The sequence below is a fragment of the Artemia sp. Qi Xiang Cuo genome, chromosome 13 (genome assembly GCF_049724085.1).
Source record: "Artemia sp. Qi Xiang Cuo chromosome 13, ASM4972408v1, whole genome shotgun sequence".
In the NCBI taxonomy this organism is placed as follows: domain Eukaryota; kingdom Metazoa; phylum Arthropoda; class Branchiopoda; order Anostraca; family Artemiidae; genus Artemia; species Artemia sp. Qi Xiang Cuo.
Window position 1 is genome coordinate 70,173,622 of NC_142806.1, and position 22,115 is coordinate 70,195,736.

Here is a 22,115-nt window from a genome sequence, read left to right on the forward strand (position 1 = left end):
AGATTTAAAGGAAATGGGAACTTCCTGGGTGGGTGTAAAAAGGGAGGCTTTGAATAGATTGGGATGGAGGAGGAGCGTGCGTAGCTGTGTTGGCCTCAGGCGGCTTGGTACTTCGGTGAGTTGTTAGTAGTATTAGTAATAAAATGAAAATTAAGCCATAATAAAGGGGGAACCATAATATATGGCTCCCTCTTATTTTATTAAAAAAATAAGCTAAAAAGGCAGTGGTATACTAAAGATAACTGATCTCTTTCTGTGGATGCTTGAATTATGTAAGCCTATCGTATTTTTGACAAGATTTTTGAGGACGCTAAATTTCAGATGGTGGTGGGGGGGGGGGGGTTCACTCTAGCTTTCCTTTTGGAGGTATATTTGTCTTTGGGAATCACCGGTGGCTAGTGTTTGAGTTAATATGGACAAAAAGCATTGTCAAAAGGAGCTGCTTAATTGCCTATTTATTGCCTATTTATTTACCGATCCAGCGTGGCGCCACTGATAAAATTGAAAAACTTCATGAAAACTTGAGAATTTTAGAAGCAGCCAAAAAAAAATTGGAAACATTTCAGACATGTATAAACCTAAGGTGGGTCTAGGAAGGTAAAAATTGTTTTAATTTTAGTGTCTTCGGTACTTTGATGTTTCTTCATTTTTTTCAGATTCAATAAAATATTCAAAACAAATAAAAGCCTTGAAAATGAACAAATGTCCTGGGATGACCTGTAAAATGAGCAGCGGCTCATGTCTACATCCAAACTATATTTGTGACAAACAAGTTGACTGTTTTGATGGCTCGGATGAGCTTAATTGTACCAGGAAAGAAGAGGGAGAATCGAAGAGGAAATCTTTGGTGATTGTTACCCCAGTCAGAAGGCACAGAGGAACATGTCCCGAAGGATACAGGGAGTGTTTGTCGTAAGTTTGATTTTAAATCCATTCTAAAATTTGAATTCCGCGGAAACAATGTGTAAAGGAAGGATTCACTTGGATTACTTTGATTAAAAATCTTCCAGCTTCCTAAAATTATATGCTCTACGTTACGTGGAGAGATGGAGAAATAATGCACGGGAAAACAGCAATGTTTACTATGTCAAAGCTATTGGTTCACCATTATAATTTACGAAAAACATACCGTAGGCCGTGCCGTTAAGCTCAGAAGAAAATAATGAGTCCAGAAATTAATTAAAAGTTGCCATTTAATATCGAGGTTATGCTATCCATTTTTTTTTTTTTTACTTCTTTTTATCTTTTGCAGCTTCTTTTTTTTGTTCCTGTTTTTCTCAAGTTTTTTCCTTCTATTCAGGTTTTTCCAATATTTTGTTCTTCACTATAAAGGCTACTCAATAGCCTATTCCATTTATTCTTATTTTGATATTGTTTCAGAGAAGAATACTACAATGTTAATCCGAATAATATTTCAAGCAAAATCTAAAATAGAATCAACCTCTACTTATTTATTAACTAATTAACTTATTTATTAACTTATTTATTGATAATTTGTTAACTAAGTGAATATATTTAATGTATATATTTAAGCTACGTTGAAGTTTAGTGGTCTTGTGAATGTAATGTTTCGTCACATATTAAAAATAGTTGAAAGATTTTATTAACAACCTCTTTTTTAACAAGGTTGAAAAATTGTTCTAGTGATAAACACTTTTCCCCCGAGTCTACCAGAATACCTGTCGCGTGTTGCTGTGATCCCGAAAGAAAAGAAATTCTAGGAAAATCCCCCCCCCCCATAAAATATCCCGCGAAATATTACACCGTGCGGGAAATTCCCTCTCCAAGGAAAGTTCCCCCCGTGGAAGATTCCCTCATGAAAGTTCCACCCCAGTGAAATTCCCGAGGTTCACATCAAGCTTTATTGAAGTTTGATAATCTCGTCAATATAATGTTTCGTCATTGATATTAAATCAGTTGAATGTCTTTATTATGCACTTATTTTTTAATAAGCCCAGAGAATTGTTCAACTGATAAACACTTTCCCCCCGAATCCAAGAATAGAGGGTTTTTTCAATGTTTAACTCGATGTATAGATTTTATAATAATGCCACTTTATAATGCCACTATAATGCCACTTTATATACTAAAATGCCACTTTATAATGCCACTATATTTTATAATGGATATTTTATAATAATGCTACTCACTTGAGAGTTGTTTCAATGGACTGTGAAAAGCAAGTCGGACTTGCTTTTGACAGTTTGATAAAGAAATTATTAGTGGTAAGCCTTTCATCCTGCATGTAACCTAATTAATACAGGCATTAATTGCCGAGATGTCATTCTTGTAGAGAATATGATTGGATTTGGGTTAGCCATACTTGTGTTTTTATTTTCATTTTTTGAGAATTGTTTTAGAATTTTTTTTTATTGCATTTCAAGGATAAAAGAATGTGTACGACAAACAGCCTGGTGTGATCGGCATCTAGACTGCCATGATAAAAGCGATGAAAATGAATGCACATGCGGACATTATATTTGGCGATTAAGTCCTCACAGATTCTGTGATGGAATTGTGGACTGCGCTGATTTCAGTGATGAAACTGGATGTGGTGAGTTTATTTAAATATAGAAAATTGTAGGGGTACTATGGTGCTTTGGCAAAGACATAACCACTGAGAAAAGAAGTATACTTAGCTATCATAGGCATCGCGCCAGCACTGCCTAAGTAAAGAACGATGTTGGCACAATGTGTTTTTCCCATACCCGGGCACTTCGTATCGAAGGAGTTGTCGTAGAAACTTCTAAAAGGGCTCATTTGATTGGAAATTGGAGTGGCTAGTGCCCTTTTTAATAGTCGAAAGTGGTTGGAGGTCAACTAGTATACTTAGCTATATGACAAACAAGATGAGAACATTACGATATTTTTTTAACCAGTAAATATTACTATCTTATTTTTTAAATCCTTTTTTTCACTTCTAATAGTAGTAAAAACGCGTTACACCGCACAAACGCCTTCAGTAACTGGTGTGGTAGCTCTTGTACCCCACCCTGTTTAGAGATTTGGTCGTTACCTCTACTCATGAACTTCTACTTTCTTTAGGGTATACCCTCCAATTTGAAGAATTATTGCGTATCGTTTAGGTCCAGCTGGATTTTCAGAAAGTACAATTTTTGGCACCCAATAATGTGACCAAATTCATTCTTTATTGTCATTATTGACTTTATTGTCATTATTGACTTTATTGTCATTATTGACTTTATTGTCATTATTGCATTAATAAGTAGAATTGAGCAATAATTTGACATATGCTATTGTTTGATATTCAGCCGCTCAAATCTGTACCTATGATTATCCCTGGAAAATTTAACTTCGAAGACTAAAATTAAACTAGAAAATTAAAATCTTAATTCGTTTTCCAATTGGTTTTAGTAACACAGAAGTAGTTTTGAGATTTAAAATTAAAGAGCCGTTGGAAGTACCTAAGGTTAAAAGGGATAATTTTTATCATAAGTCTGAAAATTCTATCTTTATGCACAACCTCTTCCTTTTTTTCCAGAATTTAAATTATGTTTGATTTTTTGTTGTTGTGTATTTTTACTTATTTTACTCAGTTATGTTATTAAGCCTATTTTATTAAGTAAATAGCGACGAAGACCACACTGCCTTTCCATAATAAACAAACAAGTAGAAATAAGTAATTTTGTCTAATCTTCGCAAAGACTCTTCAATTATAATAACTAAAGGAGACAAGGGAAATTCACTTTTAGTCATGGATACCTTAGATTACGACAACAAAATTTATTCACACTTAAATGACACAAATACATATACTTACATGACTCACAACCATACTGATAAGTTTGCGAATAAAATTATAACCGAATTAAAGAATCTAAAACAAAATGGCAAAATCACCCCTCAATTGTATAATAAATTTCTCCCCCGAGGTAGCTTTTGCCCAAAGTTTTACGGTTTACCGAAATTACACAAGCAAGGTATTCCCTTAAGGCCAATTGTAGCATGTACGAAAGTCCCTGCTTCCAATATTGGAAAGTGGTTATGTACAGCCTTCAAACCGTTACTTTATTCCCAAAAATCGTACATATGTAGTAGAATACGGTAGATTTAGTAGAAAAACTTAAAAGTGCAAGCATTTCAGAAAATACAATAGTAAGTAGTTTTGACATAGTTTCTATGTACACAAATATTGATGTATCAATATCTGAGCAGTTATTAAAAAATAAAATAGAAGAAAACTATCATTTAATTGAAGATTCAACAACAGGAATAGATTGTGAGGTTTTAATGTCCCTAGTCAAAATTTGTAATAAGTATTCAATGTATATTCAGTTGCGTAATTCTTTTTATCAACAAAAAAATGGTCTCCCTATGGGTGCGCCGTTATCCGGGCTATTAGCAAAAATTTATGTAGAACACCTTGAACATTGGGCCCTAAATTCATATTTTTTAAAACATGTATATTGGGGGCGTTATATGGATGATGTAATATCGCTCTGGAATTATGGGGAAAATGAACTTAGGGGCTTTCTAGATCACCTTAATACATATGACCGAAATTTACAATTTACCTTAGAAATTGGAAATGCAAATAAATTACCGTTTCAGAACAGTATTATGCAATAAGTAAGAAAATAAGGACTGGATTGAATGATTAAATGTATAAAAAACACGAGTAAAATGAGCAACAAAATAACTGATTTTTATAATCGAAACGGTAGCAGGCACACATTTGCTGCTATTAATTACATTGGACCAAGACTTCCGATCCGAGGGGCCATCCAAACCATTCAGGTGGACGTGACGCAAAGAAGATCTAAACTTTCGTTTGTTGAAGTATTTCGTTTTTTGTTTTGGAATTTCATTTATGTATGTTATATACACCTCAATTTTGGGGGACGTAAATAGCGACGAAGACCATACTGCCTTTTCATAATAAACAACGAGTAGAACAATAGGGAAATATTTTATATAAGACAGTGGGACGCAACTTTAAATGAATATTTCATATTCATTGTATTCATTAATATAATGAATATTTCAAAATGAACTTAAGGGTTTTCTCGATCACCTTAATACATATGACCGAAATCTACAGTTTAGCTTAGAAATTGAAATTTCAAATAAATTACCGTTTCTGGATGTATTAATTATTCGTAGCATTGATAAACTGGATTAAACAATTTACAGAAAACCCACATAAAACAACAAATATCTACTTTTTAAATCCAATCTCCCCCACAAGTTGAAAGATTTGTTGTTACCTCTCTTGCCAATCGTGCCCTTAACATTTGCTCTGAATCTCACATCCCAGATGAACATAACTTTATTAGAGACATTCTTTTTGGAAACGGTTATCCTATTGTCTTTATTATTAATACAATTAGTCAAAGACTGGAAATACATTCCCGTAAAATCAAGGATCTTTTACCATGCGAAGCACCCGCCAGTCCCTCAAATATAATTTACCTTCCATACATTCCAAAAGTCACTACAAATTTAAAAAAAAGTTTGGCACACAAAAGAATTTGTATGTAGTATTTACAAATAATTTTAAAATCATGAACATCCTAAACTCTGGTAAAGATATAACCCCATTAACTTGCCAAAGAGGGGTTTATCAAATACCATGTGACTGTGGCAACTACTATGTTGGTAGAACCCATCAAAATTTAAAAAACCGCCTACAACAGCACAAAGATGACATAACTAAAGCTTTAAATTTTAATAGTACAAATATTATCTTTTGATTCTGCTTTAAGCAGTCATATTTATGATAATCCTAGCCATAAAATGCTTTTTGATGAAACTTCCCTTATTAGCAGTCATTTAGGCACACAACAGGTTGTTCGAGAGGCAATTGAAATTAGAATCAAAATAAATAGTAATATTTCTTTAAATAGGGATTTAGGAGAATATTCACTTAATGCCTTATATAAATTTTTTTTATTAAAAGTGATTTAGCAAATTATATTAAAACCCAGTAAACAATACCACTCAACCTGTTATGGACAGGCCTTCTAGGCTGGCTACCAAAAAGGCAAGATTGGCTTTAAAAGCATGTTTGTAAATGTTTTTTATTCCATTTGAATGGATTGTGTTTTTCATTTCGCTTGATGTACCATTCCGGGTTGAACTTTCCAAAAGTAATGATGCTAGGAATGTTTTAAGAAAATATTTTAGTTTTAAAGATTGTATTTTAATGTGAGTTCTTTTATATTCTCAGTTTTTCTTTTTCATTTGTTATGCTGAGGATATATGGTCCTTGGATATAAGGTCAAAATATTCATTTAAAGTTGCATTCCACTGTTTTATATAAAAAAAAACCCTATTGCTCTACTTGTTTATGAATTTTAAGGGAAACGAAAAAAAAAAAAAATATCATACATCCTCACTGTACCTTCCTCCTCCTTTTCTAATAACAAAACAATAAAATGCAGAGAAATGAATACGATGAGGTAATTCACAGCTAGTGAAAAGGGGAGAAAAATGCAGATTTTTCCACCGAGACTTCTTCTGTGCTATTTTTAGTGCAAAAAAAAGAATAGAAAAGTTGATAAATGTCAACCGCACGAAACAAGGAGGCGAACCATAAAAACAAAATATAAAAGAGAGCCAAAGTAAAAGTAAGATAACTAAAAAGAACTAAGAAAATAATGGATGGATTTTGGAAAGAAAGAATTGTGGTGTAGAATATCTTATAGTATTTTCTTTATTACTTTTAATTTTTCTGTGTGTTTTGCGGGGGGTTGAGTTATCATAACAGGTAAATATAAAAGTTGTAAAAAAAAATTATTTGGTTGTCTATTTAAAATTAGGAAGGCTAACTGTGGTACTTTCTCAAGTAGGCTAACTGTGGAAATGTGGCTAAATAAAAAATCCAATACTAAATGGTAAACCAAAATTTCAACTGATAATCTATTTGTATAAGGCTTTCTGGAATGTCAATCTTTTTCCATGTTTTTAGCATCAGAATTTTCATTAGGCAGCAAAATATTATAATCTAAGAAATAGAAAAATCAGAATTGATCAGAGCAGTGTCAATGAGATTTCTTTGATAGAACATTGGATTGATCCTCAACTTGGCAATACGAGGCCTAAGGTTGTATTCCAGCTGCCACAAGGTTGATGGACAGGGTTGTTACATATCTTTGCAGAAAGATCCCGATTCAAAATGTCGAGTTTCGCTACATTTCCTTGCAAAAAGATCACGACTCGAAACGTTAAGTCTCGCTACATTTCCTTGCAAAGAGATCACGACTCGAAACGTCGTGTTTTGCTACATTTCCTTGCAAAAAGACCACGACTCGAAACGTCGAGTTTCGCTACATTTCCTTGCTAAACAGATCAGAATCGAAATGTTGCCACCTCGAAACGTTGATTTGACCACCATATGTGCCATCAATGGCTCTAGAGGTTATTTATTCTTTTATTCTAAATGGACTTCAAATTGGTTTCCCTGTTATCAAATAGTTCGAGTTAACGAACTGTAAGTAAGGAGCGACCCGGCTCAATAGTAACTGAAACTCTAAAAAATGGAATTTTGATACCAGTAGGTACATCAAAAGAATTGGATTTTTATGTTAATTTCAAATATATAAGTTTCATCAAGTTTAGCCTTACCCATCAAAAGTTATGAGCCTGAAAAATTTGCCTTATTTTCGAAAAAAGGGGGAAACACCCCCCAACAGTGATAGAATCTTAATGAAAATCCAACCCTCAGATTCAGCGTAACAGAAAACTCTATTTTAGATGTTTCAAGCTCCTATCTGCAAAAATGTCGAATTTTGTATTTTTTGCCAGAAGAAAGATCACGGATGCATGTGGTTTTTATTTTGTTTTCTTCAGGGGTGACCGTATCAATCCAGTGGTCCTAGAATATCGTGAGAGGGCTCATCTGAACGGAAACCCCCTCCCATGCTCCTTTTTTCTCAAAGTCATCCAATCAAAATTTTGAGATACTTATTTTGATCAGCATAGTCGAACATCTAATTGGGAAGTATACAGACGTTTTCAGGAGGGATTTTTTCCTGGTGGTTGGGGGGGGGGGAAGTTGGAGGAGGGGGTTACGTTGGAGGATCTGTCCATGGAGGGTGTTTTCTTGGGGGAAAGGACATTTCTATGAAGGGGGTGTCGGATTTCGCAGCATTATTTAAAAAAAGATCAGAAATTAAATAAAAAAAATTCTACTGAAAGTAAGGAGCAACATTAAAACTTAAAACGAGCAGAAATTATTACTTATATGAGGGGGTTCATCCCCTAGTCAATACCTCACTCTTTACGCTAAAGTTTTTTTTTTATTTCTTTCAAAAGAGCTATCTATTCTAATTTAACGACCTTTGTGATTCAGGGGTTTGCCATTCGAAAAAAATTTAAAATTTAGCGTAAAGAGAGAGGTATTGACTAGGGGGCGAGCACCCTCATATACGTAATAATATATACGTAATAAAAAATAACAATAAAAAAACAAGTGATCCGGCTCAGTAGTAAATTTCATTAAGTTTAGTATTACTCATCAAAGGCTACGAGCCTGAGAAAATTTACCTGATTTTTGAAAAAAGGGTAAAACACCCTCTACAAGTGAAAGAATCTTCATGAAAATCAGGCCATCAGATTCAGGGTATCAGAAAATCCTATTACATAGGTTTCAAGCTCATATCTGCAAAAATGTACACATTTGTAGTTTTTGCCAGAAGAAAGATCACGGATGCGTGTTTATTCTTTTTTTTCAGGGGTAATCGTACAGACCCAGTGGTCCTAGAACATCAAGAGAGGGCTCATTCGAACCAAAATTAAAAGTTATAGTGCCCTTTTTAAGTGACCAAAAATGCTGGAGGGCAACTAGGCCCCCTCCCACGCCCCTTTTTTCCAATTTCGTCTGATCGAAATGTTGAGACAATCTTTCTGTTCAACATAGTTGAAAAACCCAACAAATATACCTTTAAAGGTAACAAATTCCCCCTAGAGCCCTTATAGAAAGGTCTTACAGTTATAAAATTTGCCAATCGTATACGTATAGTATTTGTTATTGGGAACTATGCATACATTTTTCTGGGGAGCGGGAGGGACAATTTTCTGCTGGGGGGTTTTCCACAGGGATAATTTTCCATGGAGGGAAAAGATTCCAGGGAGTAAACTTTTCATGGGAAATTTGACACTGGGGGAATTTGCCAGAATTCCAATACGAAATTATTTTTATGTGTCTTGCTTTCATTTTGCCGACTCATTTTTACGTGTGGACATGTTAAGGGTAATTGTTTGGAGTAAATTATAACCGAGATTGAATTTCTAAAGAATGTTTTTGTAGGGGGATCTTTCTGTGGAGGTGGAGCCAGATTTGTGGCATTATTTAAAAGAACGATCAGAAATTAAATGAAAAAACAAATTTCTTCAACTGAAAGTAAGAAACATTATTAAAACCTAAAAAAAACAGAAATTATTATGTATATATGGGGTTGCCCCCTCCTCAACACCTTACTCTTTACGCTGAAGGTTGTCCCAATTCTTGTTGAACGACTCCTGAAACACAAGGGTTGTTTAATTAGAACAATCAGAAGTTTTTTTGAAAAGTACTAAACACTGTAGCGAGAAGAGCAAGGTGTTGCAGAGGGGCTTATCCACATTTCATGCAGGAAAAATAAAGATTAATTTGTTTCAAACAGATCGTGGTAACGAATTGTAAGTAAGGTGTGACGCGACTCAATAATAACCAAAACTCTAAAAAATAATAGAGTTTTGATAACAATATATACATCAAGAGAATTGAATTGATTTTAAACATGTAAAGTCCATGAACCTAACCTGCATCCACCCCCCCCCCAAAAAAAAAAAATATTGTAGTATAGCTTCTGCATTAAATGCATTTGAAAAGTAAAATTAATATGCAAATTTCGTTTTAATTATTCATGTACGGTGAGCCAAAATCAAAGCTGCATTAATTCAAAAATGTTCAGAAATGAAATGAAAAACGGTTTTTTTTTTTAACTGAAAGTAAAGAGTGACATTAAAACTTAAAACTAACAGAAATTATTCCATATATGAAAGGAACTGTTCCCTCCTCAACGCCTCGCTCTTTACGCTAAGGTTCTTTGTTGTTTCAAAAAATAAAGTTGTGAGACAGAGGCAAACTTTAGCGTAAAGAGCGAGGCGTTGAGGAGGAGACAGCCCCTTTCATTTACGGAGTAATTTAATCTCTTTTAAGGGTGACTATTTGGTGGACACATTCCTGTATTCCATTTGCATCCCTGAAAATAAAAGGAGAGTCTCGAACCATGGATTCTCGGATCGTTTACGCGGACTAGATCTAGGATATTTTACCTTGTAAACATAGACTTATCTTAGTCCCATTTACAATGCTCTCATTCATTTCTATTTCTTGTTTGCTTTTTTTTCATCAGTTTATTTTACGTCCTAATAACAATTTCAGAACTTTAGAACCTGGGAACGACTACCAGACAAAAAAAAACCTTATAAATAAATCCCAATTCTTTATGAACGACTCCTGACTCCGACTCCTGAAAAAACCAGACAAAGACTACCGGGGGACAAAAAAACCTAAAGACTACCAGACAAAAAAGACTAAACAAAATTTTTTTCTTTTATTAAATATCTAGGTTTATTACTCAGGCAGCTTTTTATTAATAGCTTGAGAAGGTGACTCTTCGAATTTGTTTTTTGTTCCTGTTATTTGTGTTTTTGTTTTGTTTCAAGAACTTTTGTCTGCATTCTTTTTGTATTGAGGATAGCTGAGACGGGGTCTCGGCCAAATTGTTTGCATTTTGTCTTTTTTCAGTGGCTGTGAATTATCGTTTTTCCTTAAATTTTACCCTCAACCAAGAACAGGGGTGAATATCTAGCATTTTTATTGGGGGGGGGGGGGCAAGAGAGGTCCATATCCAGACAGTCAAGGGGCATGGGATATATAATAATTTTTTCTCCACATTATCGGGGGGAGCAACTGCCCTCTCCCCCCAAACAACGCCCCTGACCAAGAATGTAAATTATCAACTGTGTTTGTTTGTCCATGTCTGAAGTAACTCTTTTGTCTTTGTAGCACTGATAGTTTCAGTACTATCACTGCACTGACAGCTACTTTTTCATCAACAAACAATGGCACTGTTACATTCATGAATATACATTCATGTTACATTTCATAAGATCTTTAGTCATATCATTAGCTCTGAAACCGCAATTTGGAACATCATTAGGTATATGGTTAATGAACAACAGAAAAATAATTGATGCTAGGAAGTATCCCTTTGGGACTCCGCAAACCACTGGGCACGGCCCAAATTGTAAGCACCACAAACTATTACTGAATGCTGAAGCCGTTTTTTTAATATCAAAAGTTTTTCTCAATATCGCTTTTTCTAATATAATACGCTTTAGTGCACGTCTAATAGCTCTCATATTTTTTCCAAGAGCTTGCCATGGTCAACTGTATTAAAAGCCTTCATTAAATATAGCTCTGCCAACCTTAAAACCATAATCTGAAGCTCCTTTAGTCAGACTCGTTACAAACATCAATGCATCACCCGTCTTTCTGTTCATTCTGAAGCCAAACTCATTATTATTTAACAAATATCATTCTATAAAAAATGGAATAACTGCGAACTAAAAATTTTTTGAACAAGATGAGAAATAACAGGCAAGACTGACAGGGGGAGTTACACAAAATCATTTACACCAAAAAAAACTCAACAAACGCATACAAAATTTGTTTATATCCATTTTTGTTACGTTTTTACGAGTCAGACAAACATTGCGGGTGGGGGGGGGATTCAAATCCCCCTATCCCCCCTCCTCTGGGCACAACCTTGAAATCTAGAATAATTAGAAAAAAAAATTCTTCTTGCGTGAATGAGGGTATGGGATTGCATTACCGCAAGGGGATTTTACCACAGGAAGGAGGACTTTCAACGGTAGGGGGACAAATGCAGGGGGAGTCGAATACTGTCAAAATGAAGTTTTACAATTGGACTAGGGTGCCTGAATATCAATCACGTGGTTACTATTCATAAAGCTTCCGATACAACTTAAGTTCGCACAGTGCTTTTGCCATTGTTTGATTTATCAGCCACCTTATCTTAGAAAAATACTCAACTAAAAATTTATTTATTCTGACTGGATTTTAGTAAAGTAAGTTTTTTTTTCCTTTGCATTGTTCGGGGGCACCTTCACAAATTGACTATGTAAATCACCACATAAACCGGTGTCATTTCCTTTTTTGAACAAACTGTAAACTTATTTTGCTGAAAAATAATAAATAGTCAGTGGTGTTAGAACCCCAGTTTCAGGAGGAATGATGCATTTCGGAACCTATTGACTCACCAGGTCACTGCCGGACGAACTGTTTTTTTATGAACTAATCCTTAGTTCATTAAAGGTGACCTTCCTTAAATGAAGGTCAAGCATCTGCAAGGGACATTAATGAGGATCCAAATGATGGGGTTTCTGGACACGGGTAAATCGTCTGCGTCATTTTTAGTCACAGTCAACTCATTTACTACATGTTCGCACAACGCAACTCATTTTATCTGTTATAATTCTTGACCTTTTCTTCTAGATTTTAATTGTAAACCGCCGTCCTTCTTCTGTCCACTGAGTAGGCAGTGTTTGTCTAACGTAACAATTTGTAATAGGCGTCAAGAGTGTCCTCTCGGTGAAGATGAACTATTCTGTCGTAAGTGCTTTCCTTTTAGTGACATAGCCAAGTTGTGAAAATACTAACACATAGTTTCTTGTTTAACCCTTTAATGTTTTGCAATTTGAAGCTTATTCATGTCAAGAGCCCTAAATTCGTAGTAAAAACATGGAGGAGTATGGCAAAACAAACACTCTTTTAAAATATATGTTAAAATTACATTAGAATAAAATTTTAAATGGTTCTATTTTAAATTCTACTCGGCTGTACAGATAGATACATTTATTAACAAAAAAACATTATATTACCGCTTTCTTCATTTGTAGGGAAAGTCCCAAGGGACTTGTTAGATTAGCAGAAGAAAAGTAAGATATACATACACTCAATGACGTAAAGAAGACAGAAATAAACGAAAGGGAAAGAATTACTTAATAAAAAAAAAAATCACTTTCAAGCATAGAATTTTGTTCCAGCTATCGGGAAGCTGTCGTGAAACTTACTAAAACTTTTTTTTACAGCTATTACAACTTACATTGGTTTTCGGCTTTTAAACAAAATAAAACAAAAATCCTTTATAGTTGTTGTCCAAAAATGAATATAAAAACAATTAACACGGAATGAGATTCTGAGGAAAATTATTTATTAATAAATTTCTGTTTTTAGTTTTTAAATTATAAAGTCTGATAAAATTATATTTATTCCTGTTGTATTGGTTAAAATAATCGATCAGCTTTTTACTCAAAGTGAAGAAGCTGATTATTTTCATCTGGACTGCCACTAAATTAACATCTTAATATGTTGTTTATTGATTCTTTTTTTTTCTTAGTATCAATTGCTAACAAAAAAGAATTAACATAAATACATCCTTCCAAGTGCCACAGCATGATATAGAGGACGGATAACCAAACAAATCCACAAAAAAAAATACTTAACATTAACATCAAAAGGGGTTTAAAAACACAAATACAACATCATAAACCCTGCTTACCCTAATTTAACATTTGACACTCAACTCCTTCCTTTCTGATCACTAAAATCACTAGACAGATAATGATAAATTATCTGTTTCCTCCCTATTGCAGAGATTTCTTTCCTAGGAGAGATTTATTTCCTATTGCACTTATTTATTTTTGTGACGCTAGTCGTCACATTTTTTTTTAGCAAATCATATTATTCCTTAAATCAGCTTCTAAGTCCCAAGAATATTCAAATGAAATCTAATTGCTTGAACTGATTAAATGCAAACTTTAACCACTAATTATATCTTAAAAACTAGGAAAAATCGGGAGTTAATTTTTTTCAGAAAATTTCTTTCATATACGGTTATGCGGTTTTGTTATTAGCGGCTGACAAATTTCGATGAAAGAAGTGTGGGTGAAAAATGAACAAAAAAGAAGCCAAAAATATATGTTAGTAAACAGCTTAAAGCCAAAAACATATGTTACTAAACAGCTTAAGAAGGTGCAGTTTTTCTTCAAAGGTCTAGTCTAATGCTTGAATGTTATGAACTTTACCCAATGTTAACATATAGTATTGGTTATTGGTAAGCATACAGACGTTTTCAGGAGGTTTTTTTTTTCTGGTAGTGGGAGGGAAGGGTCTAATGCTTGAATTTTTAAGGATGAAGCGAAGGGAAATATTTCGCAGTTCATATTATTGACTTACGAATAAGGTGAACATACCACTAGATGCCTTTTTTATGCTCTTTACGAATATAATAATCGCTTTCGTCACAAATTCAGTTTTAAGCCTTTTTTTAACCCTTGAAAATGATAATTTCTTTCAATGATTGTTGGTATAAAAAGGGTTCAAACATTGGTTTCAAACTTACTATTTCATTATAAATCCATTTTTTAAGTCATATAATCTGCAAGCATTGATTTGTCACAATTAATTTAGATAAAAATTCAAAACAATATCTCCATTTTTCCGTCCTCCATGTTTCTTCTGTCGGCCTTGGTATTTTTTTGTATGGTTGAAACGGCAGTTTTGAAGTGGCCTAACAGAATAAGAAGAAAACATGGCAGATTGTTTTTGAATTTTTTTTTTATACCATTCAACTTAATCTTGACAAATCTATGTTTGTGAATTATCAAACTTTTACAAAATGGATTTATAATAAGTTAGTAAGTTTGAAACAAATGTTATAAACCATTTTTATATCCAAAAAATATAGGATGGAATTCTTATTTTCAAGGCAAAAAGGGCTTAAAATTGAATTTGCGAGAAAAGCGATTATTATCAAACAGTTCGTGGTAAAGAACTGTGAGTAAGAAGTGACCCGGCTCAATGGTAACCGGAACTCTAGAAAACAGGTTTTTGATAACAATAGATACATCAAAGAATCAAATTTCAATGTTGATCTCAAATATATAACTTTCATCAAGTTTAGTGCTACCCATCAAAAGTTACGCGCCTGAGAATATTTGGCTGATTTTCAAAAATAGGGGGAAAGACCCCCTAAAAGTTATAGAACCTTAATAAAAATTGCACCATCATATTCAGCATATCAGAGAACCCTACTATATGGGTTTTAAGCTCCTATCTAAAAAAATGTGGAATTTTGCATTTTTTGCCAGAAGAAAGATCACGGATGCGTGTTTATTTGTTGTTTTTTTTGTTTTTTTCCCCAGGGGTGATTGTAACAACCCAGCGGTCCTAGAATATCCTAGGAGGACTCATTGGATCGGAAATTAAAAGTTCTAGTGCCATTTTTAATTGACCAAAAAATGGAGGGCAACTAGGCACCCTCCCGCTCTCATTTTTTCCCAAATATTGTCCGATCAATATTTTGATACTGCCATTTTGCTCAGCATTGTCGAAAATATAGTGACTTTGTCTGTTATGATGATTAAGTCTCCTAAATTTCCTGAGGAGCGGACTAAAAGTTATGAAATTTACCCAATGTTAACATATAGGATTGGTTATTGGTAAGTATACTGACGTTTTCAGGAGGGTTTTTTTTCTGGTAGTGAGGGGGGGGGGTCGGGGGTTATGTTGTCCATGAAGGAAGTTTTAATGAGGGAAGGGAAATTGCCAGGAAGGGGGCGCCGGACTTGCCAGGATTATTTATTGGTTATTGGGACGTATACAGACATTTTCAGGAAGGATTTTTTTTTCTGGAGGATGGGGTTGGAGGAGGGGGTTACGTGGGAGAATCTTTCCGTGGAGGTAGTTTCTTTGGCGTAGGGGAAATTTCTATGAAGGGGGTACCGGATTTCCAAGTATTATTTAAAAAACGTTCAGAAATTAAATTAAAAAAAAAATCTTTTTTCAATTGAAAAGAAGAAGCAACTTTTGAATTTTAAACGAATAGAGATTATAACGTATATGAGGGGGTTCTCCCCCAAGTCAATGCCTCGCTCTTTACACTACAGTTTTTTTTAGTGCTTTCAAAAGAGCTATCTATTCTAACTAAACGGCCTTTGTGATTCAGGGGTTTGTGAATTAAATTTGTTTTTAACTTTTAACGTAAAGAGCGAGGTATTGACTAAGGGGAGAACCCCCTCATATACGTAATAACATATACGTAATAAAAAAAAAATAAAAAAAAAGCGATACGGCTCAATAGTGATCGAAACTTTTAAAAACGGAATTTTGATGTCAATAAATGTATCAAAAGAATGGGTTTATAATGCTGATTCTAAATATATAAATTTTATTAAGTTTAGTATTACTCATCAAAGGATATGAGCCTGAGAAAATTTACCCGATATTTTAAAGAGGGGGGAAACATCCCCTACAAGTGAAAGAATTTTAATGAAAATCACACCGTCAGATTCAGCGTATCAGAAAACCCTATTACATAGGTTTCAAGCTCATATCTGCAAAAATCTGCAACTTTGTATTTTTTGCTAGAAGAAAAATATACGAATATAGAAGTTAGTTACGTAAGTTGATTTGTAAATTACGTGATAACCAAATTTAGAGACATCCATTTAGCAAAAGAAAAGTAAAATTTGTATGCAAATTTTGTTTACTTATTCAATGACGGTGAGCCAAAATAAAAGTTGCACTAACTCAAAAACGTTCAGAAATTAAATAAACAAGTTTTTTTTAACTGAAAGTAGGGAGCGATATTAAAACTTAAAACGAACAGAAACTATTCCGTATATGAAGGGGGCTGTCCCCTCCTCAACGCCTCACTTTTTACGCTAAAGTTGGACTGTGTCTCATAACTTTATTTTTTTAAACAATAAAAAACTTTAGCGTAAAGAGCGAGGCGTTTAGGAGGGGACAGCCCCTTTCATATACGGAATAATTTCTGTTCGTTTTAAGTTTTAATGTCGCTCCTTACTTTCAGTTTAAGAAACTTGTTTTTTTTTATTTAATATTCGTAAAGAACATAAAAAAAGGCATCGAGTGGTATGTTCACTTTATTTGTAGGTCAATAATATGAACTGCGAAGTATTTACAGAAACGTGTTGTCACAATTCTGACCTCATTTTTGCTTTTTATGTTTATGATTCAACGTGGCAACACTGACGACAGTGTTCTACTGTCCTAAAGGATGCATGATTTTGAATTAGCCAAAAGAAAAATCTTAGAATATATCCTAAAAAAAAAAACAAAAAAAAGTATAATTCAAGCTTTACTTAAGGTTTTGGTATGTTTTTTGTTGATTAATAAACCCTTTCTTCTTAAAAAAGAAAAAAAAATTAAATTCAGGATTATCTGGTATCAATAAACCTAAAGTAGGTGGGAAACTACTACTACTACTACTAAAAACTCACCGCAGCACCAAGCCGCCTGAGGCCAACACAGCTACGCACGCTCCTTCTCCACCCCAATCTATTCAAAGCCTCCCTTTTTACACCCGCCCACGAAGTTCCCATTTCCTTTAAATCTTTCTTTATGACGTCCTCCCACCCCAGACGGGGACGACCTGCTTTCCCTTTAGCCCTAGATGGTTGGCCGAAAAGAATAATCTTCGGCAATCTGTCATCCTTCATCAGCACAACGTGCCCTAACCACCTCAACCTTTCTTTCCTTATAGCCCTAGAGCACGGTCTTGAACCACATTTTTCGTATAGCCTATTGTTTGATATACGGTCAGTCAGCCGGGTGCCCAGAACAATCCTTAAGCAATTTCTCTGGAAAACATCTAGCAAATCTTCATCCGCTTTTCGGAGCGTCCATGCTTCAGAGCCATATTTGACCACTGTCATCACTATAGCTTCTAATATTCTAATCTTGGTTTGCAGACTTATCTTCCTATTCTTCCAGACTTTTTTTAACTGTGAAAAAACACCCTGAGCCTTGGCTATTCTATTTTTAACAACTTCCCTGCTCCCACCATCTTTACTAATAATACTACCAAGGTAAGTGCAGCTGCCCCCCTGAGCAATCTTTTCGTTACTCAACGTCACGTTTTCTTCGTTACTAATTCTTAGCATTAGCGGCTTAGGATTTTTAACATAAATTTTCCATCCTATACTACCCCACTGAACTTAATTAACCCTTTAAATGTTATTCACTTTGATCCCACTTTCTTCTAGGGTGCTTAAATAATTAGTATAATTTAAGTTCAGGAGACTTTTTCCTCCCAATTGGACTTCGTGATCTCCCATTGCTTTTCCTATGCTATATAAGACAAAGCCCAACAAAATTATGCGTATACGGTAGGATATAACACAGACCTGCGTAGCTCCGGATTTAACACCAAACCAGCTGCTAACCTCATTTACTACCTTAACCGCAGCAGTGTCATTCTCGTACATAGCACTAATAACTTTAATGTATTTGTCTTGTATACCATACAAGGATAAAACCTTTACTAAATCTCTTCTATCAACAGAATCGAACGCTTGCTCGTAATCTATTAAACTGAGGACCAAAGGTGTTTGAAATCTCAGGCACTTCTCAATTATTAGCCTAAGAGTGAAAATTTGGTCGACATATCCTCTACCTTTTCTAAAACCGCATTGCTCTTCTCTTAAAAACTTTGTCTATAGCATCTGTCAGTCTAAAAAGTATCACATTACTAAGCAATATAATACCTACAGGTACCAGACTGATTTCACGATCAATGCCACCCTCGCTTTTATCACATATCCTATAAATTGATTTTAAGAAAGTTTTCCTAGAATTGTTAAGTCTTCCCTTTTTTTCAAAAATAATATTCATAATCTTTAGTAACTTATTTCTAACCTCAGAGCCACCATATTTAAGAAACTCATTTACCACCCTATCAGTACCTGGAGCCTTATTATTCTTTAATCCGTTTAGTACTGTTGCTAATTCCTCCTCACAAAACAAATCTTTCTTCACATCCAAGGTATCACAAACTTTTTCATTTTCCTCTATATTTTTTCCTGCAACTCTATCTCGGTTAAGCAAATTGCTCAAAATGTTCGGACCATCTCTCTTTAGTTTTTTCCTTATCGCTAATTGCGACCCCATTCTTATCTTTAACTGAGACAAGTCCGGATTGACTACTCTCTCCCAATTTGTTAACGTACCAGTACAATATTTTACTATTATGCTGTCTAGCTGCATCTTCCAGATCCTCGGCAAATTTATCCATGGCATCCACTTCACACCTCCTTAGTTCATATTTTAATGCAGATTCATTTTTGTTTCGTTTTAAAGGTAATAAAGTTCAATTTGCAAGTGCTCCAAAATATTAAATGAATAGTTCAAATCTCTCAAAAACTTTGTTAGATTCTATGAAAAAATTGAAATGAATGAAACAACTTAGCAGGTGTCTGCTGTAGTAATTTCTCATTTGATCTAAGCATTTTTGGGCAATTGTCTAATAATTCAATTCTTAAACTAGTAGCAGCCCTGGAAATAAAGGGTCCTTTTTCGATTTAAAAGTAAACTATTGTTTATCATCGTTGTAACATAAAATCTAGAAAAACAAATCTACTTGAATTTGATGAGGATATAACTAAATATTTTTGAATAAAATAATAACTAGAATGCATATGTGAATAAAATAAACTTTAAGTAAGCGAAAAAACTGTTAGATGCTAATAAAATACATAAGAAATAAAGGAAGGAAAGTATTATACAAAAAATGCACAACCCTTGGGACTGAATAAAATTATTTGGAATAAATCAAAATGCAGACATTTAAAATCGCCATTTCTAATTGTGTTGCTTAGATGATTGAATCACATAGCATTCTTTGCCAAAAAAAGAAATGAAATTCTTTTTCGAAAATTCTTCCGTAAATATTTTTCTTTTCTTTTACATTTAACTATGATCTGAGGTTTCTTAAACATATAAAATTATTTTTTCAAAGTTACAGCGCTACCTCACTGGGAATATATTCTAGTTTAAATGGGGCTTAGTGTGACAAAGCTTTTAGGTCGATTACAGGCATAAATATTTTTGCTTTCTTCTTATCCTCTCTTCAGGTCAAAATTTAAGGTCTACTTGCCCTCCTTCTTAAAAGAAGTGTTTACATAACTTAGAACTGTTTCTAGAACTATTTCTCTGAGTGTGCAGGGGGCTATGTTGTACCCATAAACACACTTATTAGACTTCTTGACTCTTTTGAACAAAATACCTATCTTAATATTTTGATCTGAGGCAATTGGAGGCAACAGGGGTGCCAGGGGGCGAAAAAGGCAACGAAAGGGGAGCTGACCCCTCCCTCGATACTTTTCACAGCTAAAAAGCGCAACACGACTCTTAAATCCCGTTCGAATGACCTCGTTTCCAAGTTTCCCAAATCTCAAGTTTCTATGACCTTGTATTCCATACGCAGGCGTTTGGGGAAGGTTGATAATACAACAGAGTTACATGCCTCTTTACTAGGACGACGCTAGTTCGGATTTTTTCATTATGGTATTCATGCCCCTCACAAAAGAAGAAATATTTCTGCTTCTTAACCACAACCAATTCATATGCTGACAAGGTAGCGTATGGGATAAGGTACTTACACAAATATTTTCATAATTTATATTATCTTTTAGATGGGTATATACGTATAGACACCTTTTTGGGGTTGTGGAAACTTTTAGAAAAGCAAGGAATAAAGAATAAAATCCTAAGCTTTTGCCTCGGGACTGGTGGGTACGTGACTGTTAGATTTACGACTCAGCTTTCTGTTGCAGTTCTATGATTGTATTTGTAATTAATATTTGAATAAAATTGTATACTTTAGTTGTTGTTACTTAATGTTTCATGATTAACTTGTGTACGTAATATTTAATTTATTTATAAACTTGCTTCTCTTGTAGTTGCCCTTTCAAAGGAAGCAGAAGATAGAGAGCTACAGATTAAATTAGATGAATTCGGCTTTCCTATAAGAAGTAAGAAAGGTTTTGTCTCAATTAATACAAAAAGTGTTTGGGAACAACTTTGTGCCTTCGACATACCAACACAAAAACTTAGAAATGCTACGTGCCAGTACCTCGGTTTTGGGTAAGTCACGTTTCCTTATAAATTTTTCTTCTTCAAAACATATGGATCCGTAAGAATAATTTCTTATAGAATTTATGCTTGTTTCTGATTGTAATTCAGAAAAGGGGGCGGGGGAGCTGGGGAGAGCCGAAAAACCACCCAGAAGCTAAAAAACTGTTGAGCTAGGCTCTGTTAGTAGTCGAGTTTTGTTTAGTCACTTGGATCAGTCAGTTTGGTGAGCCCAAACTGAGCCAAAAACCCACCCAGAAGCTAAAAAAGTGTTGAGCTAGGCTCCGTTAGTAGTTGAGTTTTGTTTAGTCAGTTGGATGAGTCAGTTTGGTGAGTACAAACTCAGCCAAAAATCCACCCAGAAGCTAAAAAACTGTTAAGCTAGGCTCTGTTAGAAGTTGAGTTTTGCTTAGTCAGTTGGATGAGTCAGTTTGGTGAGCCCAAACTGAGCCAAAAACCCACCCAGAAGCTAAAAAAGTGTTGAGCTAGGCTCTGTTAGTAGTCGAGTTTTGTTTAGTCAGTTGGATGAATCAGTTTGGTGAGCCCAAACTGAGCCGAAAACCCACCTAGAAACTAAAAAACTGTTAAGCTAGGCTCTTTTAGTAGTCGAGTTTTGTTTAGTCAGTTGGATGAGTCAGTTTGGTAAGCCCAAACTGAGCCGAAAACCCACCCAGAAGCCAAAAAAGTGTTGAGCTAAGCTCTGTTAGTAGTCCAGTTTTGTTTAGTCAGTTGGATGAGTCAGTTTGGTGAGCCCAAACTGAGCCAAAAACCCACCCATAAGCTAAAAAACTGTTAAGCTAGGCTCTGTTAGCAGTCGAGTTTTGCTCAGTCAGTTGGATGAGTCAGTTTGGTGAGCCCAAACTGAGCCGAAAACCCACCCAGAAGCTAAAAAAGTGTTGAGCTAGGCTCTGGTAGTAGTCGAGTTTTGTTTAGTCAATTGGATGAGTCAGTTTAGTGATCCCAAACTGAGCCCAAAACCCACCCAGAAGCTAAAAAACTGTTGAGTTAGGCTTTGTTAGTAGTAGAGTTTTGTTTAGTCAGTTAGATGAGTCAGTTTTGTGAGCCGAAACTGAGCCGAAAATCCACCCAGAAGCTAAAATCTGTTGAGCTAGGCTCTGTTAGTAGTCCAGTTTTGTTTAGTCAG

General features: G+C 34.6%; 1 protein-coding gene across 1 annotated transcript in view; it reads left to right on the forward strand.

Moving 5' to 3' along the window:
• LOC148945598 (uncharacterized) overlaps positions 1 to 22,115 on the forward strand; it is a 240,017-nt gene that overhangs the window by 145,495 nt on the left and 72,407 nt on the right. Inside the window, exons 12-15 of the mRNA XM_089098857.1 lie at positions 657 to 912; positions 2,385 to 2,554; positions 12,530 to 12,646; positions 20,800 to 20,983. Of these exons, the coding sequence (XP_088954983.1) occupies positions 657 to 912; positions 2,385 to 2,554; positions 12,530 to 12,646; positions 20,800 to 20,983 (727 nt within the window). The remainder of the gene's footprint in view (positions 1 to 656; positions 913 to 2,384; positions 2,555 to 12,529; positions 12,647 to 20,799; positions 20,984 to 22,115) is intronic.